Source organism: Lotus japonicus, chromosome 3, assembly GCF_012489685.1.
Source record: "Lotus japonicus ecotype B-129 chromosome 3, LjGifu_v1.2".
NCBI lineage: Eukaryota > Viridiplantae > Streptophyta > Magnoliopsida > Fabales > Fabaceae > Lotus > Lotus japonicus.
The window spans coordinates 1,405,941-1,429,916 of record NC_080043.1 but is presented as its reverse complement, the minus strand read 5'-3'; the positions used below and the strand labels follow the sequence as shown (position 1 = coordinate 1,429,916).

Here is a 23,976-nt window from a genome sequence, read left to right as displayed (position 1 = left end):
TTTAAATATGTGACATAGGAGGGTTAATTTAAAAAAAACACGAGATTACAATAAGAGTTGAAACAATGATTTTATCTACTGTGATCAAGAAAACTCAGGTTCACAAATTGAAATAACTTTTTTGCAAATTAATTTTACCACATATAACACATATTATAAATAACATTTACAATATGTTAGTAGTAAAAACACGAGCATATAATTTTTAACATGGTATATATTGCCCCAAAACAAATTAAACCATAACATATTAATAATTTGTATTCATCATGATTCAGAATTAACTTTTATTTCGTGTTTACGGTATGAGAGGGATATATATATATATATATATATATATATATATATATATTATTTTCTTATGTAAGATCACATTTCTCATAAGATACATTATCATATATATATATATATATACTCGTTCATTAGAGAATGATCCAGAGAGAACATTATGAATTTGATGTAGTCCGTGGATAGGTGATGGGTTTCAACTCCATAAGGAAACCAATAACATGTCTCAGCCAGCATGTGTTTTTAATCTCAGTCAAAAATAATTAAGTGAGGGAATATTTGTACTCAATCATTTAAGTTATGAAATAATTGTGATATGAACGTAATTTTGTAATTGTCTCTCTGCAACCACGTGTGGTGGCTAGCCTTACTGAAGACCATAGCTGCAGGTTCCACCTTATCATGGGGAAGTGCCTGTTTTTACTGTTCTTTTATTTCATTTGTTGTTGTTGTTTGTCATGTTTCCTTGGAGTTAGCTAGCTTATTTATCGATCAATATTGTTCAATTTGCATATATATAAATATTATTGTTCTTATACCTCTGTGTTGTTGGGTATGTTTTTTATTCACCCTGGTGCCTGCACTAGTTATTGTTTCCTCTTTGTAATGATTTTCCGTGTTTTTAATAATTTATTCACATCTAACTTTCTCATTCATCTCATTTTTCTATTCACATTCTATTTGTATCTCTCTTATTTACCTATCATAATTCCCATTAATGCACACTATCTATTTGTGTTTTTGTGTGAGTGAGCGAGGGACTAAATTGACGTTAATTTTTTCCTCTAACTTTCATTTTACATGTGGACACTCTAGCATGAGAAATAAAAATTCATCTCAGCATTTCCGTTCACGTCCGTCAACGATTTTAATCCTGGTGACTAACTTGAATGACGTTTGCTACATTCAGGAACTGCATGATGAATTTTCAAAGTTTAGGAACCAATTTGAAAGCGGCTGACACATTCAGAGACCAACTTAACTATTTACCATTTTTTCTCTATTGTATAAGCTCATCTTATTTAGTTAATTACACTTTTAAAATATATAAATTTAGTCTTTTTTATATTAAAATGCTAAATTGTACTAAACTTTTAATAGGTAAGGCCACATTTTGTTTGACCTATTTTCACTTCTCATATATGTAAACTTTTATAGACAAATGTTAGTTGTTAGTAATGTTAGTAAATTAGTCATCCTCATGGTTTAAATTCTAGACCTTTCACCCTTTATTCCACCCAACGTTTATATTTCTAGCTCTTATCACTTGAGCTATCCTTCGAGAACCCTCCGATATGATAAGGCGAATAAGGAACCAAAATAAAAGAGAAATTAAAGTACCATATTTTCATGTTGATATGCAATTCAAACAAGATCATGAGTAAAACATATTTTCATGTCAATATTCATCATTTATTATTATTATTATGATGGAGGAAGGAAAACGTAGCTAAGCAGTTTAGATAATATTGTGAGATTGTTTGGACGAGTCATTAATGAAAGAAAAGTGGTTTATTGAGTTATGAACTTTTCAATAACCTTTATGGGTTCTGTCATATCGTAATTAAGTCATCATTTTACGATTAATAAATGCTGATTAAACATACTAATTATTAGAAGAATGATATGAACTATTCCATCAAATGATAATGAATTACTTGTATCTGACAGTGACGACAAGCACAACATGCGGATTACATTGCCACCATTCACTTGTTGATCACAAACAAAGAAATGGTGCACATTGTTTGGCCACGAGAGGATAACAGTATTATTATAGAAAGTTCTCCTCTATTAAATATTTTTGTGCCTCTACCTTCCCATCTCAAATAATTAATTGAATTGACTATAGATTTTTTTTACAGATAAGAATTATATATTGAAATGGAGTATAAGCGGCGCTTCAACCCAATACAAGTAGAGATATAAGGAGAATGTACGAGAAATAAAAAAAATTACAATTTCAAAGAACTTTAATGACTATACTTAGGTGATGTTTGATACAACATTTTAGCTAATTAAAACTAATTAATTAGTTTAAAAGTTCTTTAAAAGTATTTGGTAATTAAATAAGGTTATTTCAGTACCGTAACATTTTTTTAGTAAGCTATTTGAGGTATTCTATGTCTTAAAACATATTAAATTTATTCTCATTTTTATTCTTATTATTTTATTAAAAGTTCATCATTACCGTTTTTATATTTATAAAACACATTAAATTCTAATTATTTTTTTCGGAATAATTACTATTTAATTTTCAATATACAATTTTAAAAATATTGTGTTAATTTAGACAAATATAAACTTATTTAATTAATTAAATATACAATTATTTTTTCTATTTAATTTAATAAAAAAATATGTAAACGAAAAGATAAATTATAAATTAATTATATTTTGAGATAATAAATAGTTAATTTGAAATATATTAAGATATTTAAAGCCGTAATTATTTTGATATTAATACCACATAAGTATTGATTTGTAAATAAGTAGTGTTAAATATAAAAAAGAAATATACAAATATGTCTTTTTATGTTAAACATTTTTTTCAATCAGGTAGCTAGGTCTTGAGCTTTTAGCTAGCTGGTGTGCCAAACATTGCCTTAATCTCTATATAATTTTCTTTATGGATGTTCTCACCTGTTCGGAAGATGTTTCTCCCAACAAATGTTTTTTTTGCGGATCAAGCTTATGCTCTTTTTCTTTTGAGGTCTAGCTTGCTTACCACTAAACTAGCACATTACCGGTTCTCTATATGATGTTAAATACACTGATTAAATTTCTCTAATTTTAAATTAAATAAGTATAGTTTAAATACTAACATAGGAATGGAGTAAGACCTTGACCTTCCCGCCGTTCCCTTGAGCTACGAGTTACTGCTTACTTCTTCAGTAGCGGTAAGCAAGAGCAACATCATTAGGGGGAGCTCCTTTGGAGCGACACCGATTCCGTCTCTACACCCCTATTTTATAGGGGCCAATTTGCTCATGTCTTTTTTAAAGTGGTACCCTACTAATGGGAAACCTACCTACGGCTTGCTTCCTATGAGACATGGGCTTTCCTTTAAGGTGGAAAAAAGTATTTGTCCCCCCCTTCGAGGTCAGAGTTCTGCTTCTTCCACCTCCCTCGATAGGGATTGGAGAGCAAGAAAAACTTTGGTTTAGGTTGGCTTCCTCTACTCTAGATCTCTGTTCCCCAATCGATCGGGGTTTCACACCGCATGCTACTTCCTAGGTTGCAGATCTCATAAGCCCCATGACCTCTTTTCTTGGACTTTCATCTGCATGGGGAGCGGTTGCTCGGTCTCGGTCCAACGTCTTCCACGGATCAAGCAACCAGTTGTACTTTCTCTTTAACCAAATAAAAACCTAAAAATCATCTCATGTTCTACTCATTTTTCTTTCTTTTCTCCTTCTTACTTTTCATTTTCTTTGGTCTAACTTTTCTTCTCCTTACCAAACATACCCTTAGAGTGGCAGGGCAAATTAAAGATTCACAGTCTGATAGCTCGTGAGGGTTGACTACCATTTACATGGGCTAAGAGCACAAGTTAATTTGAACATTATTCACATACATTCATCACATAACATTAAGAAAACGAGTTAATGAATCATTTTACTTATAAACTCTTCAACCCTCATTATTGTGCTATGATTATTATGAGTTTATGACCCTAAGATGCTTGATTCAGTGTATCCTAATGACTCCATCAGGGGAATGATTGGAGTTGCCTCCAAGCGAAAGACAGCTAAATCCCAACTTTGAATTTTGAACCAATAATTGGTGATTTCATCAAGAGATGAAGCAAACCCCCTTTTGTGGTGCAAGTTCTGCTTTGTGTTTCAATATGGGCGAAATGTTTTGGAGATCTAATTAATTATTGTATCATGTTAAATGATAATTCAAGAGTTAGTTTTGTTAAATAAGAATTGCTGATGTGTCAGCTTACTAGTGGTTTACATTTGATTAGTTTGTTGAGTGCGTTTTAAGCACTGTGTATAAAAGGCTGGAAGCCTCTAATAACAGATTGTGATTGAACAATATATCAATACAGAAAATTTTCAGTGCAATTCTAGTGTGCTCTCTTTTACTCTCTGATTCTGTTAGTCTGTTATTCTTTCAGTTTTCTCCAACAAACTGGTATACAGAGCTTGTGTTCACGAAAGGGATGAACAAGATGGGTCAAAGCAACAATGGAAATTTTCCAGCAAATCTCCCTGTGCTCGATGGCAAGAACTGGGATCGTTGGCGAATCCAGATGAAGGTGATCATGGGGTTCCAAGAAGTCATTGACATAGTGGAGAATGGGTACCCAGGTCTTCCTAAGGAACCCACAGATGCGCAGCGAAAGGCGCACCAGGAAAATAAGAAGAAAGATTGTAAGGCCCTGTTTCTGCTTCATCAATGTGTTGATGTCGCACACTTTGAAAAGATTTCTGGAGCAGCAAACTCTTCAGAAGCATGGAAGATCTTGGAGAAGATCAATGAAGGTGCTGAGCAATTGAAGAAAGTCAAGTTGCAAACGATGAGGCGCAAGTACGAATTGCTGCAAATGGAGAGCACTGAACGCATTGCTGATTTCTTCAATCGAATCATCTCTCTCACCAATCTGATGAAGGCTTGTGGTGAGAAAATCACTGATCAATCAATCGTTGAGAAGGTACTGCGAACCCTAACCCCTAAATTTGATCATATTGTGGTGGCAATAGAAGAATCCAAGAAGCTGGAGAATATCAAGGTTGAAGAGCTTCAAGGATCACTTGAGGCTCATGAACAGAGGTTGATTGAGCGTTCCACTGAAAAATCAACTGATCAAGCGCTTCAAGCCTCAACCTCAAAGAAAGGGGGATTTCAAGGAAAAGGGGGTTTTCGAGGGAAAGGAAAAGGTAGAGATTACAAGTCAAATTCAAGCATAAATGGTGATAGTCAAGAGAAAAGCAAGACTGATGGTGATCAATCCTCTGAATCTTCATCAAGAAGAGGAGGGTCAAATCATTACAGAGGTGGAAGAAAGAAGTTTGACAGAAAGAAGATAAGGTGTTTTAATTGCAACAAGATAGGTCACTTTTCCGCTGAGTGCAAGGCTCTAAGCCAAGAGGATCATCAAGACAAGCATGGTGATGAAGCAAATTTGGCAAAAGGCTATAGTGGAGACAACTCTGATGATGAAGGTCAAATTACTCTGATGATGACAATCAACTCTGATGGTGAAGGTCCAGATGAAGGTCCAAGTACCTTGATGGCAAAAGGCTATAGTGGAGACAACTCTGATGATGAAGGTCAAATTACTCTGATGATGACAATCAACTCTGATGGTGAAGGTCCAGATGAAGGTCCAAGTACCTTGATGATGACAGCCAACTCAAAAGGTACAAATTCTGATACTTGGTACATAGATTCTGGCTGTTCAAACCACATGACTGGAACCGAAAGATGGTTTGTAAATTTTGATGAAACCAAGAAGAGTAAGGTCAGATTTGCTGACAATAGGAGTATATTGGCTGAGGGATCTGGAAATGTGCTAATTGAAGGCAAGGATGGTAGAAAAATCTTGATAACTGATGTTCTGTATGTTCCTGGCATAAAAAGCAATCTGATTAGTGTAGGACAGTTATTACAGAAAGGTTTTTCTATGAATTTGCATGATAACTGCCTAGAGGTGTTTGATTCTTTTAAGAGAAAAGTGCTTCAGGTCGCTTTAGCAAGAAATAGAACTTTTCAAGTCAATATTACTGCACTGGATTCACACTGCATGTCTGTAGAAACTGTTGATGATCAATCCAGATTATGGCACCTTAGATTTGGGCATTTGAACTTCAAGGATCTGAGCATGTTGCATTCCAAAGGAATGGTTTTTGGAATTCCTCAGATTAGTTCCTCAAAAGAAGCATGTGAAAACTGTTTAATCAGCAAGCAATCCAGGTCCTCCTTTGGCTCCTTTACTGCTGCCAGATCTACTGAGCTTCTGCATGTAGTCTACTCAGATGTTTGTGGTCCCTTTGAGACAAATTCATTGGGAGGGAACAAATATTTTCTGTCATTTGTTGATGAGCTTAGCAGGAAATTATGGGTTTATCTTTTGAAGGCAAAGAGTGAAGTGTTCACTAACTTTGTAATTTTCAAAAAGCTAGTTGAGAAACAATCTGGAAAGTCTTTGAAAATTCTCAGAACTGATGGTGGTGGTGAGTTCTGTTCAAGAGAAATGGAGAACTTCTGCAAGGAAAATGGAATAGTGCATGAAGTGACAGCTCCATACACACCTCAGCACAATGGTGTGGCTGAAAGAAGAAATAGGACCATTCTTAATATGGTTAGAAGCATGCTCAAGGAGAAAGGATTGCCTAGAAGTTTCTGGGGTGAGGCAGTATTAACAGCATCATATGTGTTGAATAGATGTCCAACTAAGAAGTTAGAAGGGAAAGTACCTGAAGAGGTATGGACAGGACACAAACCCTCAGTAAAGCACTTCAGGGTTTTTGGATCCTTGTGCTACAAACACATACCAGATCAAAGAAGAAGTAAATTGGATGACAAGAGTGTGGCAATGATTTTTGTTGGCTACAATCCTACAGGATCTTATAGACTATATGATCCAAAGAGCAAGCAAATTGTGTTTAGTAGAGATGTTTTCTTTGAAGAGAAACAAGCTTGGAAAGACTTAAGTGATTCAACCTCTACTCCTCAGTCAGCTGGAAGATCTGTGGAAATGGTTTTGGATGATCCAGATTTCTCAGAGGATGAATTTCAAGATCAGCTTGGTGAACCAGTTCAAGCAGCTGATCAAAGACCAACAAGAGCAAGGAATTTACCAGTCAGATTGAGGGACTACCAAATGTTTCCTGATACTGCAGTAGAAAATGAAGGAGAGTTGATGCATATGGCTCTTCTATCTGACATGGATAGTGTCAGCTTTGATAATGCCATTAAAAGCAAAGTTTGGGTTGAAGCCATGAAAGAGGAACTACAGTCAATTGAAAAGAATAAGACTTGGGAACTGACTGAGCTTCCTGCCAACAAAAAGTCCATAGCTGTGAAGTGGGTTTTTAGAGTCAAACTCAAGCCAGATGGAACTGTTTCAAGACACAAAGCTAGGCTGGTAGCTAAAGGGTTTATGCAAAGAGCCGGAGTTGATTATTCTGAGGTTTTTGCTCCTGTAGCCAGATTTGAAACAATACGAATGATTGTGGTCATAGCTAGCTGGAGGAATTGGAGTCTTTGGCAGCTAGATGTCAAATCTGCCTTCTTAAATGGCCCTTTAGATGAAGAAGTGTACATTGATCAACCTCCTGGTTTTGAAGTCAAAGGAAGTGAAAGCAAAGTTCTCAGGCTAAAGAAAGCATTATATGGACTGAAACAGGCTCCAAGAGCCTGGAACAGAAGAATTGATTCCTTCTTGACTAGTTCAGGTTTTCAGAAATGCAGTGTTGAGCATGGAGTTTATGTTAAAACAGGGAATTCTGGCAACATTTTACTCTTGTGCTTGTATGTTGATGATCTCCTCATAACTGGGAGTAGTTCAGAGGAGATTGAAAAGGTAAAAAGTATGCTGAAGGCTGAGTTTGAGATGACTGATTTAGGTCATCTCACCTACTTCTTGGGGATTGAGTTTGCTGAAACAAAGGAGGGAATTCTAATGCACCAGAGAAAGTATATTCTGGAGGTGCTTAAGAGATTTAACATGATGAACTGCAACTCTGCAGATATTCCAGTTGAAGCAAACCTCAAGCTTGGTAATTGTGAGTTAGAGCCCAAGGTAGATACTACTCTCTATAGGCAACTCACTGGATGTTTGAGATTTCTCTATCACAGCAGACCAGAGATAAGTTTTGGTGTTGGTCTCATAAGCAGGTTCATGGCTGATCCGAGACAATCTCATCTCACTGCTGCAAAAAGAATTCTAAGGTACTTGAAGGGGACATCTGATCTTGGCATCTTGTTTCCACATCAAAAAGAGAAAGGTAGGCCACACCTTGTAGCCTATACCGACTCTGATTGGTGTGGTGATCAAGTTGAAAGAAGAAGCACCATGGGTTATGTGTTTCTACTCTGTGGTGCCCCAGTATCTTGGTGTTCTAAAAAGCAAAGTGTAGTTGCTCTATCTACCTGTGAAGCTGAATATATTTCAGCATGTAGTGCTGCTTGCCAAGCACTTTGGATTTTGTCTTTGCTGGCTGAATTGGAAGTTCTTAAAGATGAAGCAGTAACCTTGTTGATTGATAATAAAGCTGCAATTGATTTAGCCAGAAATCCAGTGTCACATGGGCGCAGCAAACACATTGAGACCAAGTTTCACTTTCTGCGTGATCAAGTCAATAAAGAAAAGATCAAACTTGTTCACTGCAGCACTGAAGTTCAAGTAGCTGACATCATGACCAAGGCATTGAAGGGTGAAAGATTTAAGAATTTGAGAAACTCTCTGAGTATTGTAAAGCTTTAGGACTCTTGAATTAGGAGGGAATGTTAAATGATAATTCAAGAGTTAGTTTTGTTAAATAAGAATTGCTGATGTGTCAGCTTACTAGTGGTTTACATTTGATTAGTTTGTTGAGTGCGTTTTAAGCACTGTGTATAAAAGGCTGGAAGCCTCTAATAACAGATTGTGATTGAACAATATATCAATACAGAAAATTTTCAGTGCAATTCTAGTGTGCTCTCTTTTACTCTCTGATTCTGTTAGTCTGTTATTCTTTCAGTTTTCTCCAACATATCACACGACTACTTACCCAAATCAGGATTTTGTTGAAGTGTTTTTGTCAAAAATCATAATCCAAGTTTCTTAATTGGACATTATATCTGAATCAATCTCAATCATATCAAAAATAGCTCATTAGAAAGGGCTAGATTTGTGTTGCGATTTCGTGAATGGGATGTTTTACTAGCACCAATCTAATTGATTAATTAATAAGACGAATTAATTAATGTTTTCATCAAACTTTTCAACACGGCTTCAATGTTCACCCTTTCAAATCTTATATACACATTGACGTGGATGTAAGTCCAAAGTCACATTGTGAGGAGGATCCGTGCGTGATCTTTTGTTTCCTACCTCTTCTCTGATCCCACCACACGAGCATCCAGTATATGAAGATCATGTAGTAGCATTGTTCCAAAAGATAAATAAATAAAAGCTATGGACTACTCTTTCACTTGGTCAATGTCTTTTCAAATTGTGAATGACCAATATCTTTAATTTTGGATCTAATTATTGTAATTTGTGATCTTAATCTTATCAATGTGATTGAGAGGTACCTCTCTCTTGCTAAAGAGGCTCAATCAACCCTCCATGGGTCTGTATTTGATTCCAAGGAAACAAAATGCTACGTAGGTACTCCAAAAGTTGAAAATCAATATCGTTTTCAATGGTTAGTACCGCACGGAATGGTTCCTAATTGGAAGAAATCCCATCCGTGGCTTTCTCTAAATTCATATTTTTTTTCAAAGGTTCATAAACTGTACGTACTTACAAATTAAAGAGAATCTAATCCTAGATAGCACTATGACATACCACACATATACCCATTATAGATAAAGTACACACTTCAGAGATTAATCCATAGACCTCTTCACTCAATCCATATATCCATTAGCTCTTACCAATCAAACAATCAGTCGGGATATATATATATATATATATATATATATATATATAACTAATTATCCAAATGTTCTTCATCAAGATCAAGTGGCTATCATTAATGGTAAGTTTTTTTCAATGGCCAACCAAATGCACTCAAGCAGAGAATGTCAATTTTGTTGGAATATGAAAAAGATATCTTATAATATTTTGATCATATCTTAAAGTATTTTATAATATTTTTGTCTTATCTTAAATTAATTATGATAATAATGTTATCTTTTAGATTGATTTATTTTCTTATATATTTAATTAAGGATTATGAGTATTAATTTGATTTCTAATTATTTAACTGAAATTAGAAGTTTTTTATTTATTTTATAAACTCACTACTGAGTAACTATTTTATCGATTTTAATTTATAAATCAATTATTCTGAATTCTTTCAATTTTAACAAACACAACCACCATCGATCAGGTATGCTCCTTGAATAGTCAATTTCCCTAAACCACACATCTTTCGACTGTTTTATTATAGGCTGCTTTGCTTCGGCCATGCTAACTTTTCCAAAGTAAGGTAATAATTTTTGAGTTTAATGGATATGCACTGACAGTGTAAAATAGTTTTACACAGTCATCCAATCAAAGCATGCCACATAAGAGAGATAATTACATTTTACTTTAATTTTAATTAAAAGAATAAGATATTTTCTGATTTGGCGGAATTTAATTGGATGTCTGTGTAAAACTATTTTACACTGTCAGTGCATATCCATTAAACTCATAATTTTTTACATTATTTCTTTATATTTTGGTGCAATGTATAAATGAAACTCTAAAATCTAAACGATGTAAAACATTGATATTTTGCATGCCAAATAATCATAAAATTGAGTTTGTAGATTGTTTTTATTAGGGAAACACCCACCTTTAGTAATATATGGCTAACAGTAAGCAATTAAGAGTTTGTTTGGATACCAATTAAAAAAGAACACATATTAGAGCGAATTTACAACTCTCTTCACTGAGCTAAGCTGAGACTCCAATAAATGTACTTTAGTAGTATCCAAAGATGCTCTAATTCGATTAGGACAAATTAAACTTGCCTATGGTAAATTCATTGTATCCAGCCTTCCCCTGTTCAGTATTCAGAGACAAAATCATGGCTAGCAGTAAGAAATTGATTCCCCTACCGTATGCTAATTGGTTTGTGATTCAGAAACCAAACACAGTCAATGGTGCTATGAACGAGTGCATTTCTTGCTTGGACGGATTAGAGACCAAGAGACATGGCTAGTTGAGGCAAGCTAGCTAGTAGTCCTATACCATAAATGGGGTGGCACATCTCAGTTAACTAAACCAAGCAAATGTAACGCTATTGCATTTTGCAAGGAAAAAAAAAAGCACGAAAAGCTCCTAAAGTGGCCAAATATTTATAAATCAATGAACCTGCAACAAGCAGACAAAAAATATATACATGATATGGTCAAAAAGCACAAAACAAGTAATTTCCTCAACGAAATAATCATGGGAGAATGGTGGACAAGAAAGTGCTGACCACATTTCTCTCATTCTTCTCAATCAGGAAAAAGTAAAAACAACATGAAACAAGTGATTGGAATGTGTTTGAAATATGATAAACCCATTAAAAGTTTCGTATCCAACAAGATTTAAACTCTTGAAATAATGGATTGTTTGATATGGTATCAGAACTTCTATGACTAAATGAACAGAATACGAACATTGCCATTTTCGCATTCAATTCTTCTACAAGCAATGTGCAGCTGCATCTGCTCTGTTTTCTATCCCCTTCTTCTCTCTAATTCTTGTTGTTTTTTGTTTTTTTATTTGTTACTTTGCCTTCTTGTATTGTGTTGAAGTACCCCCTTTTATACTTCTTATCTAATGCATTTTTTAACCTTTCAAAAAAAAAAGTAGATGAAGAATGTATGATAGTGAAACTTGAAAAAGAAATTACCTCCAAGAAATTATCTCAAATATTAGATAATGGCTTAATTGCACTTTTGGTCCCCCAACTTTGGCCTTCCTGCGAAAATCGTCCTCAAACTTTAAAATTAGCAAATAACGACCCTGAAGTTTACACACGATTGCACTTTTGGTTTTCCATCCAACTTCCATCCAAAACCTAACAGATTGCTGACGTGATATTATTTAATAATATTTTAATTGAAAAATATTAATAATTTAATTAGGAAATAGAATTTTTTTATTTTTAGGACTAGTGACAGAGATAATCTGTCACAATTCAGTCACCAAATTTATTCATCTTCCTCAGCATTACAGTGAGCATTTGCATCAACCTCTTTCCCTAACATTTTCATCACCTTCATCCTCAAATCAGAAAACCTCAATTGCACCATACTAGACTTCCCCAAAACCCAAACCAGAAGCAGGAGATGAATAAAGCCCCAATTCCCTCAACGAAATCCCTAAAGTGCCAATCAGAAAGAGATGAAAGAGGAACTACAAATCCAAAATCCAATAACAGAATGGATCACTGCTCGAGCCACTTCGTCACATATGCTTCAATCTCCTTTTTATGATTTGGGTCTAGATTTGTTTGGATTGGCTTCATCTTCTGTTTGATTTGGCTTCATGGTTTGGGACTTGGATTTGAGAAGGAAGAAAGAGGGCAAGACACCTTAGATCTGTGTGTGTGAGGGATGGGTTTTTTGGGGTTTTAGAGGAGCTGATGGTGGTGTTCGGTGAAGGGGGTTGGCGGTGGTGGTGCTGCTGGGATGGGGGTTTGATGAAGATGAACAATAATTGATAAAAATGGTGATGGGATGATTTTAATTTTAGTAGTTACAAATTTTCTGGGTTTGTATTGATGAAGATGGAGAAAGTGAGGAGTGAGGAGGGGAGGAGTGGTGGTTTTTGAGTGGGGGACTAAAAATGCAACTGACTAAATGTTATTTTATTAAAAAATTATTTTTTTCAGTTAAAATTAATTTAGAAATGTCATATCAGCATTTTCAGTTAGATTTTGGACGGAAGTTGGACGGAAAACCAATTTTGCAACCGGGTGTAAACTTCAGGGTCGTTTTTTGCTAATTTTAAAGTTTGGGGACGATTTTTGCAGAAAGGCCAAAGTTGGGGGACCAAAAGTGCAATTAAGCCTTAGATAAAAGGAAAGAAGCCACATAAAATAGGTCAAATACAAAAAGTTAGGAAAATTAAGCATCGAACAGTCGTTGTAGTATAGTGGTAAGTATTCCCGCCTGTCACGCGGGTGACCCGGGTTCGATCCCCGGCAACGGCGTTATTCTTTTTTATTTTTGTGCTCCTTTTTTAACACAAGCAGTGTGAATTGGGCTTGGGCTTTTTTATTTCAAACATGGGCTTTTTAATTTTGGAATACCAAATGTTGGGCCGAACAGCATAACCTAATAACAAAATAGTAAGTATCTGATCCAAATAAAAATTTGGGAAGTTCTTTGGTTACTACTGTAGGGATTATGATTGTATTCCATCTCTAAACAATACTATTTTAAACAAATTTGTTAAATTTTTTACGCCAACCATATAAATTTTATTAAATTTTACTCAAATTTAACTTTCAAATATGTATTGTATCCATATAATGTCTACCATAAACTCCAACATATTAAATAGAAAATATATTAAATGATTTTTTAGTCGAATGATAAAGGCATAATATACTTATTTTCAGTATTTCACAACTTCATTTGGATACTTAGGGTGTTATCGCTTACAAATAAATATAAGGATGGTTTTCGAAAATATAATTATTTGTATAGAGAGTTTTCGAAAATATAATTATTTCGAAAATATAATTATTTGATTGATTAAAATTTTAGCTCTTTACAATGGCTTTGTAGTACGTTTGAATGCATGTAAGTTCGTGTTCAACATTAAGTGAATGAATATCAATTATAAAGAGAAGTAAAGGAACAGAGAATTCAGAAATCAGAAATGGATGTAATAGGATGAACTCAAAAATACATTACATTTAATTACAACCAAAATAGCAATACAAAATCATAGGAACAAAACCATAGCTTGTACATTTAAAAAAGAAGGGCAAAAAAGCTTCAAACAAGTGGGGGGAATATGTTTCCTCTGCAAGTGTTGCATGAACAATAGGTACAAGTATTATAGGAGTAAAGAGAAATTAAATGGAGGATAATGAAACAAAAATATAAAGAATCTTCTGGTTTGGGAAAGACTGTAATCTATCTCTTTTGGAAGTTAAAGGCCTTGATTGCAACAGCGAAGATAAATGCAAAGAGAATCGCGACCCCAGGAACCACAACTGCGCAAACTCCAATGAAGCTATGTTTGATACCATAATAATCTTCTAGGAACATTTTCACAGTTTTTCCACCTTCAGTGTCCATTACTGTAGTTATATCTCCAAACTGAGATGCAATCAGTCCATAGATGGTCCAGGCCACTGGACATGCCCAATAGTACCATCTCCACCACACTGGAATGCTCTGATAAAAAAAAACAACAATAGTAAGCATATATATACATTATCCTACATATGTTTCTTCTCAAAATGTAATTTATAGCTTAGGTTAGCAACACTTACTGGTCTTGGGACAACAAATCCTGAAAACAGGTTCCAAATTGCATAGAATGCAGCAGCCACAATGGAAGCAACATGGTGATTTGGTGTCACTGCCACACCCATCATCCCATAGAAGGTGAAGTACAACAATGTGAAGTACATGAAGAACAAATACCAAAAGAATTTCTCTGCAGTCCAATCAAATCCGATCATGGCATAAACTATGACACCATACGTCACGGCTTGGAAGAAAATATATGGTAGCTCCACTAGAATCTGTGACAAAAGGGTTTTAAGATGAGTAAGTGTGAACACTAAAGTATTAAACATGTATTTTTGGAAACCCTTCTACAATTGATTCTGAATCCAGAATCAATTCTGGGGAGAAGCATAAGTTTTTGAGTCTCAGAAAAGCTGATTCAAAAGTGCAATTAATAGAGTTAACAATGATTTTAGTTACCTGAGCAAATGCATAGGGTAAGGCAGAATACATTCCAGCAGCTTTTTCTCTATAGAAGACTGTTCTTTCAACTGATACCACTGGCTGTACAGATGAAGAGTTTTGCACTCCAAGGAAGAGAACAGCACTATACATTGAACCCACAGCATTCAACAGATCTTGTCTCCTTTTGCTGTAATTCACCACCAGAAATCAGAACTCAAGTAGAGAGAGATGAATTTATTGTTCAGTGTATAATTATTATGAATTTATTGTTAAAGTTTGACTCACTGTTTGCCTCCGAGGTCCCAGAAGATTGTTCCAAACATCACGGCAATGAAAGTAGTGAAGAAAAACCTCACAGCAGTGTATGGTGGATTGCGCCAATATGACCAACGTTGTTTCCATAAGCAAGCCTGGCATTGGATCAAGAAAGGCTGCGAGAACTGAGTTGCGAAATATAGATCCTTTGAATCAGGTGCAGGCTCACCCAGCTCTTGTATAAGCTGCTTGTTCCTCCTGAAGAATAATGTAAAACAGTTTAAGCATTGTTGCTAATCAAGACAGTAATTAAGTACTATAGTTGATAAATTCTTATCCATTTGCATTATATAGCTCACCTAAATAGATCAGAGTTTTTGTATAAATCAGTAAAATCAACACCCAAACTAAGTTCTTGTGCTGTAGATGTAACTTCCAACATCCAAGTTGCTGGGTTATATCCGTCTTTGATTTTACTCACTCCATCAATGCTCTGCACAAATGAAATTATTTGAAAACTTCAGTAACTACTATCAAGAACTATAGTGGTTCACTTAAGAACTATAATAGTCTTTGTGATTTCCTACCTCAAAATACTTGATCAAATGGCAAGATTGACGACCCAGTGGCCCAACATATATTTCTTGTCCTCCACGCTTCATTAGGAATAGCTAGAATTTTGCATAAAATGTATAAGAAGTCAGATTCAATTCTGATGGAGAAAGAAACTATAAAGTACAACTTCATTTATCATTATCAACACTTACCTCATCAAAAGCTTCAAAAATGTCAATGCTAGGTTGGTGGATGGTGCATACAACTGTTCTTCCTGTGTCCACAGTGTTCCTGACTGTTCTCATAACAATGGCAGCAGCTCTTGCATCTAAACCAGAAGTAGGCTCATCCATGAAAATAATGGATGGATTAGCCACCAATTCAACTGCAATGGTGAGCCTCTTGCGCTGTTCAGTTGAGAGACCACTCACACCAGGCAAACCAACCAGTGAGTTCCTCAATGGGTTCAGCTCCACCAGTTCCATGACTTCCTCAATGAACATCTGCAAACAATTTTCAAGTCCAACAAGTTTGAGCAATTAATTAGTCTCTAAGCTAAGAAAGACAACTATCTCCTCAATAAATAGCTTAAAGTTTTCATTAGAAGATTAAGGAAAACCACAATGATATGTATGTTTCTTGTGCTGCAGGTACTAACTAACCTTTCTAGTTTTGGTATCAACTCCTGAAGGTAAACGAAGCCAAGCTGAGTAAAGCAAGGACTCATAAACTGTCACATGAGGCGAGTGGATATCATTCTGCTCACAGTAACCAGAGATTCTTGCAAATGTTTCTTGTTTTTTGGGGTACCCAGAAATTTTTATGCTGCCATCAATATATCCACCAGTTTTCCGACCAGCTAGAACATCCATCAAAGTAGTCTTACCAGCTCCACTTACACCCATCAAAGCTGTGAGGACACCAGGCCTGAATGCGCCACTAACACCTTTCAAAAGCACTAATTTATCTTCTTGTACACCTTGTTCTCTCATTTCCTGCCAGTTCAAACCAAAAGAGTCAGTTCAATTCTTTTGAAGTTAAAATAGAAGAAGAAACTCAAATGCTAAATTTATCACTTGAAATGTGACTTACTTGTGGCATGTCAACAGAGTATGTGATTTCATCAAAAGTGATAGAATGTGGTTCAAAAGGAAGAACCATTCCTTTTTTCTTCCCATGGCTAGACTCCACAACAGAACCATCTTGTCCTGAACTTTCTGCAGGACAAATATAAGAAAATGTTTAGCTTGCAGCTCATATATTTTCCACTTGGTGTTCGTGAGTGATATAAGAAAGATAGTACTTACCAATACGTGGTAGCTCGACTTCAGCAGCTGTATCAGCTTCTGATTCTTCAACTATTGTTGCTTGAGTCTTATCAAATGCTGCACATTAGGAAGCATACTTATCAATAAAATGTTGCATCACTTTAACAACTTTAAAGCACAAAGGATGTGAAAAAATACTCACGGCCGAGTATTTCAAGAGCAAGGCCAAAAGCCATGTTGAAAAGAAACACGAATCCAACCAATGCCCCAAGTCCTAACCAATACCAATATGCATCTGTGAAGAACCCGCGGGTTTCCAGAAATTCAACTCCTAAATTGTTGGTAGCCTGTAATTGGATGACAAATAAATTAGGCTTGCACTTTTTTAGCCCAAATTTTGATGAAATCTAATGTTGCAAGCTCAAGAAATTACATTGTGCCACTGGTTCCCAAGAAATTCATTGATCATCAAAGCATTCTGTCCATACATAAGAGGTGAGATCCAGTAACCCCAAATCCACCAGCTTTTAATATCCTCTGTTCCATGGCAATGAAATGCAAGAAGCATTAGCTAAATGCAACACTTTATTTATCAAATGTGTGAGTTAATTGAACTTACTTTTTGAAATAATGAAGCCACCCAATGAAAGAAGTGTGAGAACTGCAAAGGACCCAAATGTGTTGGCAACAATCATGTTTCTACCCAGCGCTGCAATAGCTCGGAACAATCCAGAAGCCATTTGACTGATGAAGAATAGCAAAATGAACTGCTTGAAAAACCTGCACAAAATTCAAGACCTCACTTCATTAAGTAACATGCATACTAGTAGAAGCAGCATTTACATGTTCATAACAGATAAAGGCTGAATGTTTACCTCCCAACATTAGGATCAAATCCAATAACATAGTAGGTGAGAAACACCCAAACAGCAACTTCTGCTATTGTAACAGGAATCTTGAGAATCCATGAAGGAATAGCATATGCCCATGAGGGATAAAACAGAAGGTCCCGTTGCTTGTAGAAAACAGGAAGCTTAGAAATGGTCATAGAGATCTCAGCCATTCCATTAAACATAATGGTCACCAATGTAAAGAACAAAGCACCAGAATAAACACCCGCGTCATCCTGATTTCTTTGATGCATCTCAGTCCGAAGAAATAGTGTCAAAGCTATCAAGGCCATGACGAAAAGCTGAAAAACATCAAGAGCAAAATGATAAGTCAAAATCATGCATGTCTAATTATTATCAATATAAAAATGGAAGATAGTAATTTTTTATATCTATGATTATGAGCTAGAACTGACCTGGCTTAGCTTGAATATGTAAACGAATGAATTCCTTTTCATAAGCAGATACTCTCTTGAGAAGTTAGCCTTCAAGAGCTCCTTCTTGTTAATACCATACTCTTTAGTGGTTAAAGCAGCAGGATGGCTCTTAGTCTTGTCAAATGGAACTGCAACCTCCTCTGCAAGTTTCCTACCAATATGGAATGACTGAAATGCCTCAGCAAATTGAGTGACAGTGACAAATCTGTAGGGTTCATCTCGGCGCACCCAGTACTGTTCTTGATCCTTCTTTGAAGTTACTTCCTGAAGAAAGTCAGCAGCACCTTTCCTCTCAGGACATTTGAAGCCCATAGATTCGAAGAAATCGAGAACATATTCGCGGGGACCATGGTACACAACTTGGCCATCAGAGATTAAGATGATATCATCGAAAAGGTCATAAGTCTCGGGTGCTGGCTGGAGCAGTGATATAACAGCAGTGCCATTGAGAATGTGAACATACTGCCTCAGAGAGCTCACAATCTGATATGTTGTGGAGCTGTCCAACCCTGTTGATATTTCATCCATGAAGAGTGCATTTGCTGGTCCAACCAACATCTCTCCTGTAGTAACACGTTTCCTTTGTCCTCCAGAGATTCCACGCAACATTTCATCCCCCACCATAGTATCAGCACATATATCCAACCCCAAAATCTGCAGTCATACAATAAACAACTAAATAAATACCTTGGTCTATTAAGAAACTTCAATTTATGACATGAATGAAGCTGAACATTATATTAGTATTATTACCTTCAGTGTGTAATCTGTTGCTATGCTCGACTCTTGGCCTTCAGCTGAAACTGCCTGTTATATCATCAAAAGTCAGTCAGCTTAAGAGATATTAAATCCAATCACTATTTTTAAAACAGGAAAATGTAGCCTCTTTTGTTTTTTAACTAGTGAAAATTGATATTAGCTTCTTTTTGTCACCTTCATGTAGACATCAATATCTGGGTCAGGCTTGATATTTGCAGCTTTCTCTCTTCTAGACAACTCAGTTAGCAAGTCTGTGGATCCCAAAAATAATAACCAAACATGATTAGGCTTCAACAGTACATACCATCCTAAACTAGATTTTGAAAATATTAAATGCATGTCTGGAAATCGCTCTTCAACTGATTCTAAAATCAAAATCAATTCTAGACAGAATCTTGTCAGTGAATAGCTTCTGGGTGTCAGAATTGATTCTGAAAAAAGTGAAGTTGATCCAAACATGCTATTACAGGGTGGTAAAATTAGATTAGGACTAACCGTAACGTGATCCAACTCCTTGGCACCTTGCTGAGAAAGCCAAGGTTTCCCTCACAGTCATTTCACCAATATGGACATCATGCTGGCTGATATAGGCAGCAGTTCTCTGAGGTACAAACTCGTTCATTCCATGCCCATTGTAAGTGATGTTCCCGGTTAACTGGACGAAATATAGGTATCCAATTCCAATTAGACTCTTTTTATTTTTCATGTTAAGTAATATACTTTGAATCAATGATATTTAAGGAAAATCTCATGTACCTGAAGACTTTTATCAAGCTTTCCTGACAAGGCCAAAAGGAGTGTGGTCTTTCCTGAACCAGGAGGACCCAAAAGCAGTGTCATCCTGCGAGGCTTAATTATCCCACTTACATCTTTAAGAATAGTCACATGTTTCTTTTTGCTTGGGAGAATATGGAGAAAATTTAGAAACCCCTGAAAGATCAAATGGAGAGAAAGATGGAATATGAGGCTCAATGCAAAACAGAACATCATGGAAAAGAAGAAATCCAAAAGTTTATGAACCATGAACTGCCCCTCCTTACCTCGATGACATTAGTAGCAGAGTTGATGAAACTAGGCAAAGCTCTGCTTCCCACAAAAGCCTCAGCATCAATATTCAAGTGCTCATATCGAACTTCAATGGTTGGAATATCAAGCCCAACTCTAGTAGTAGACCAAAAGAGGGAAAAAAAAGCTTATTAGTTAAGTTATTGCCTCATATGAGATTGTAAAATCACGTTTGAAAAAGCATATTCGAGCTTACTTTATAGCACAAGCGCATATGTAAGTGTTTCAGTATGTTTACGAAAATAGAACTGGTCTACATATAAGCTATTTCAAGCCTCACATCACATTAGTTTATATATGCATGTTTAGAAATTCTTCAACAATTGACTCTAAAGCCTATAAGCTCTATCGAGCTTAATTTTCATAAGTTGTTCACATTAACTTATAAATGCATGTCTGGATATTCTTCTAGAATTGATTCCAAAAGGCAAAAGTAATTCTTGAAAAAAGTGTATGTGACTGTGAGTAGCTTCTAAGGCCATAATTGATTTTGAGGCAACATAACCGGATTAAAAATGCTATCAAATACTTATCGCTACTTTGAATTTCTTACAATAAATTTCTCAATGAATAAGCAGTTATTTGATAAAGTGATTATTATCATAAGCGCTTAATTGATCTGTTTACGAAACACAACCTAAAACTGTGAAGTAAAGATTAAAGAATGGTAGCTGATGATGAAACAAGAAACAAGATCAGTGGATTGTTTTGTTTACCTGTCAATTCTCTCCTTGAGCTTCAACAAGAACTTCTCATTGTCCTCTTCAGCAACCTTGACCAACCTATCAAGAAGCTTCTGTTTGTCTTGGTAAGCAAGATCAGTGACATCGATTTCATTGGCAGGTCCATGAGAAGCTGTCAACAACCCTTTCCTCAAACGGTTGTAAGTAGGAAGTTTTTCAAGCGCAGCCCACTTGAGAGCTTCTTCATCATCCTCTTCACGAGAAGATCTTGAGAAAACCTCCACTCCACTGTTCCTGAAAACTGTTGAGCTTCTTGATCTTATACTATTACTCGCTCTGTATATATCAGTTCCTTCCATTATTGTTCGTCTTCAAGAACAACAAGAGCTTGTTTCTTCTTCTACAAGATAAAGTTGTTGTTGTGTGATGATGAAACTAAACAAGTACAACAGTGTTGTTTTCTTCTGCTTGCTAGTGAATGATGAGAGAAAGAATCAATGAATGCAGAAATGAAATGAAATGAAAGATGAAACTTTGCTATTTCTGTTTTCTCTTGTTGATGAAGGTAATGAGTTGTGGGATGGAGAAACTAGTGTGTATTTATACCTTTGATTCCCAATATAGAGGCGGCGGTTGAAGAGTCAAACATTGAAATGTATGAGATCATTTTTTATTCTAATGGTCAAATAATAAAACCAGAAAAGAAAAGAAGAGAAAAATACAACACATCACAGGGTATTTATTTCCAATGGTCAAAATAAAGAATGAGGAAATTTCCTGGTTATTTGCCTATAGAAAAAAAAATGTATCTATTCATGCTAGCAGCTACTTTTAAGGTATTGCATCTTAGAAGGTATGTATAACAAGTAACTAGTAAGGCATGTAGTTAGTTTAATGGTTATGGGTGGATGGTTAGTTGAGTTAATGTGAAAATATTTTTATTATAGTTCATTTAATATGTATATCACTCGAATCAATCATCATCTATCTAATATATGTATGTAGACAATCTCATTGGAGTCCTATGAATTTATATTCTTTCGAGGCTAGTTCTTTCGGTGGATGAGTTTTTATATACAAAACTAAAATTTGAAATCTTACTTAAATAGAATCAAACATCTATTACTTAAACCAACAATATTCAAATTAAGTTAACATTCCCACACAAAAACAATCAACTTAAAAAAGAAAAAATAATAAAGGGAATATTATTGTTCCATAATCATTGAAATTAAAGGAAGGCTACTAGGCCTACTTGTTCATCTTTGAAGATCGATTTCTTAATATAAATTTTTTTATATTATATTATACTTACTTTATTAAATCATATTTCACCTCACATATTTTTTTATTTATATTTTCTTTTTTGTCATATCACACATCATTTTTTTCTCTCAAGGTGGAGGGGCAATTTTGGTTGTGAATTTAATTATTTTCCTTTGTAATATCAAATTCGCTCAAACATGCTAACGAGTTTGCTGACTGCTTAGCTGGTATAGGAGTCCATCTTCAATGTGGTATTCACACAAAGCTCAAAGATCCTTTGGATAGGATAGAGTCAATGTTATTTAGAGATGTTTTAACAGTTTAGTTTTATTGTTTTATCTTTCCTACTAAAAACAAACATGTATTTGTAAAGAAAAGAAACTATTCAACACATTAGGAACTTAAAAATAGGAGGGGGGGGGGGGGGGGTGTGGGGGGGTGGGGGGTGGGTACAAAAGACTAGTTGGCCGTTGTTTTCTAGTTTGATATTCAATTTGGTGATGCTAATACAGCAGGACAGTTTTAAATATTAGCCGCCGGAGCCCAATGGAAATGAAAGTCACAAGAATCTTGAGATATTTTGATGTAAGAAGAAGCAAAGTTGGAGCTTAGTAATAATTATCCTCGTGACCAAAATAACAATGATAATAATAATTTTCTCAATTATAGCGTACGATTTCATCACATTGTAAATAAATGTAAAAAACATAATCAATTGTTAGATTTCAGAGTCTCAGAAAATTAATCTCATGTTTGTCGCTTGTGAGAATGCCTTAAAAAACTAAAGAAAAACATTATTATATAATATTATTAATTAGTTTTTTAGTAGTTGATTAATATCAAGTAATAATATCTCAGCAGGGAAATTTCCCATATCATTATCATTATATGTGAACACTCAGACACATGACACATCTCACGCTTTATTTTTTTCTTTATCTCTTTCCTCATGACATATTTTTTTTCTTTTTCTTTTCCAATTTTGAGTATATAAAAAAAAACATTAGTAATGTGCGTGTCTACCCAATTTTGAAACTTCTCACATTTGCATTGTTTCTAGTCTTCCTTTCCCAAATTTTGGCAACTATGTAGAAACATCAAAACCTTGACAATATATAAGACTTCTAGATTGATTTTAAAACTTAAAAAACACGCTGGTCATAAAAATGAATCAATTCTCTCTGCGTTGAAAGAACTTTTAGATAGACCAATAAGTATTAGACTTCTAGATTGACCAGCATGCAGTCGGTTACAAAATAATTACAATAGATAGTTGTGTACATGATTTTTTCCCTTTTATTTTATATATCAATGGTCCAAAGCAAACTCAAAATCAAACCCCTCTAAGCAAACAAGCGAGATTCACTGTCAAAAAATAGCTTCAATAGTAGGTTAAAATTTACATGTTCAAGTTTTTCATTTTCTATAAACTTTGATAGAAGTCATAGAACACGCTCAAATAGTCAAACACTTAAAATGTGAAAATAACAACATAAAATGTGAAATCAAGTGTTAAAGGTAATCGATATAGTGGCTTGTTGGTTTGAAAAACCTTCAAATACCAACCGATATATCTCAGATTTGAAACCGACATAAATCAAACATATTTCTTTTTTTTTTTAGAATTCAAATTTCATATATTGGTTGATGTATATTTCACCTCAATAAGATAAAACAGTTACAGCAACAACCCAAGAGGACAAAATAACCCTAAGTCACCTATTCACAAAGTCTCAACTCTCAACTCTCAACTCTCAAGCCAAAAATATGGGGTTGTAACTGCCTCATATATAAATGAGTTAACATTTTTTATGAAAAGTTTTATTGGTCTACTAGGATTAGATTAAATAACCAACCACCTTTTACCTTTTTGGTGACTTAATGACGTGATTCTTGGAAGCCACTTGCCAACCAGTGCTTTTTTACTTTT

General features: G+C 35.1%; 2 protein-coding genes and 1 non-coding gene across 3 annotated transcripts; 2 read left to right on the top strand and 1 right to left on the bottom strand.

Moving 5' to 3' along the window:
• Positions 1-4,468: 4,468 nt before the first annotated feature.
• Positions 4,469-5,531, top strand: LOC130749832 (uncharacterized). The gene is made up of 2 exons (XM_057603195.1): positions 4,469-5,425; positions 5,505-5,531. The coding sequence occupies exons 1-2, from the start codon at positions 4,469-4,471 to the stop codon at positions 5,529-5,531; spliced, it is 984 nt and encodes a 327-aa protein (XP_057459178.1).
• Positions 5,532-13,076: 7,545 nt separating this feature from the next.
• TRNAD-GUC (transfer RNA aspartic acid (anticodon GUC)) lies at positions 13,077-13,148 on the top strand. The gene has a single exon. It is a non-coding gene; the product is annotated as a tRNA-Asp (tRNA).
• Positions 13,149-13,808: 660 nt separating this feature from the next.
• On the bottom strand, positions 13,809-21,358 carry LOC130743109 (pleiotropic drug resistance protein 1-like). Its single transcript, XM_057595222.1, has 21 exons — positions 20,814-21,358; positions 20,073-20,193; positions 19,789-19,962; positions 19,528-19,687; positions 19,207-19,283; positions 19,027-19,080; positions 18,253-18,927; positions 17,822-18,138; positions 17,566-17,726; positions 17,380-17,483; positions 17,149-17,293; positions 16,986-17,063; positions 16,771-16,895; positions 16,341-16,673; positions 15,891-16,181; positions 15,711-15,794; positions 15,483-15,616; positions 15,154-15,381; positions 14,884-15,055; positions 14,445-14,699; positions 13,809-14,346 (listed from the first exon to the last, which is right to left on the bottom strand). The coding sequence occupies exons 1-21, from the start codon at positions 21,137-21,139 to the stop codon at positions 14,083-14,085; spliced, it is 4,278 nt and encodes a 1,425-aa protein (XP_057451205.1). The 5' UTR covers positions 21,140-21,358; the 3' UTR covers positions 13,809-14,082.
• Between the last annotated feature and the right edge of the window lie 2,618 nt (positions 21,359-23,976).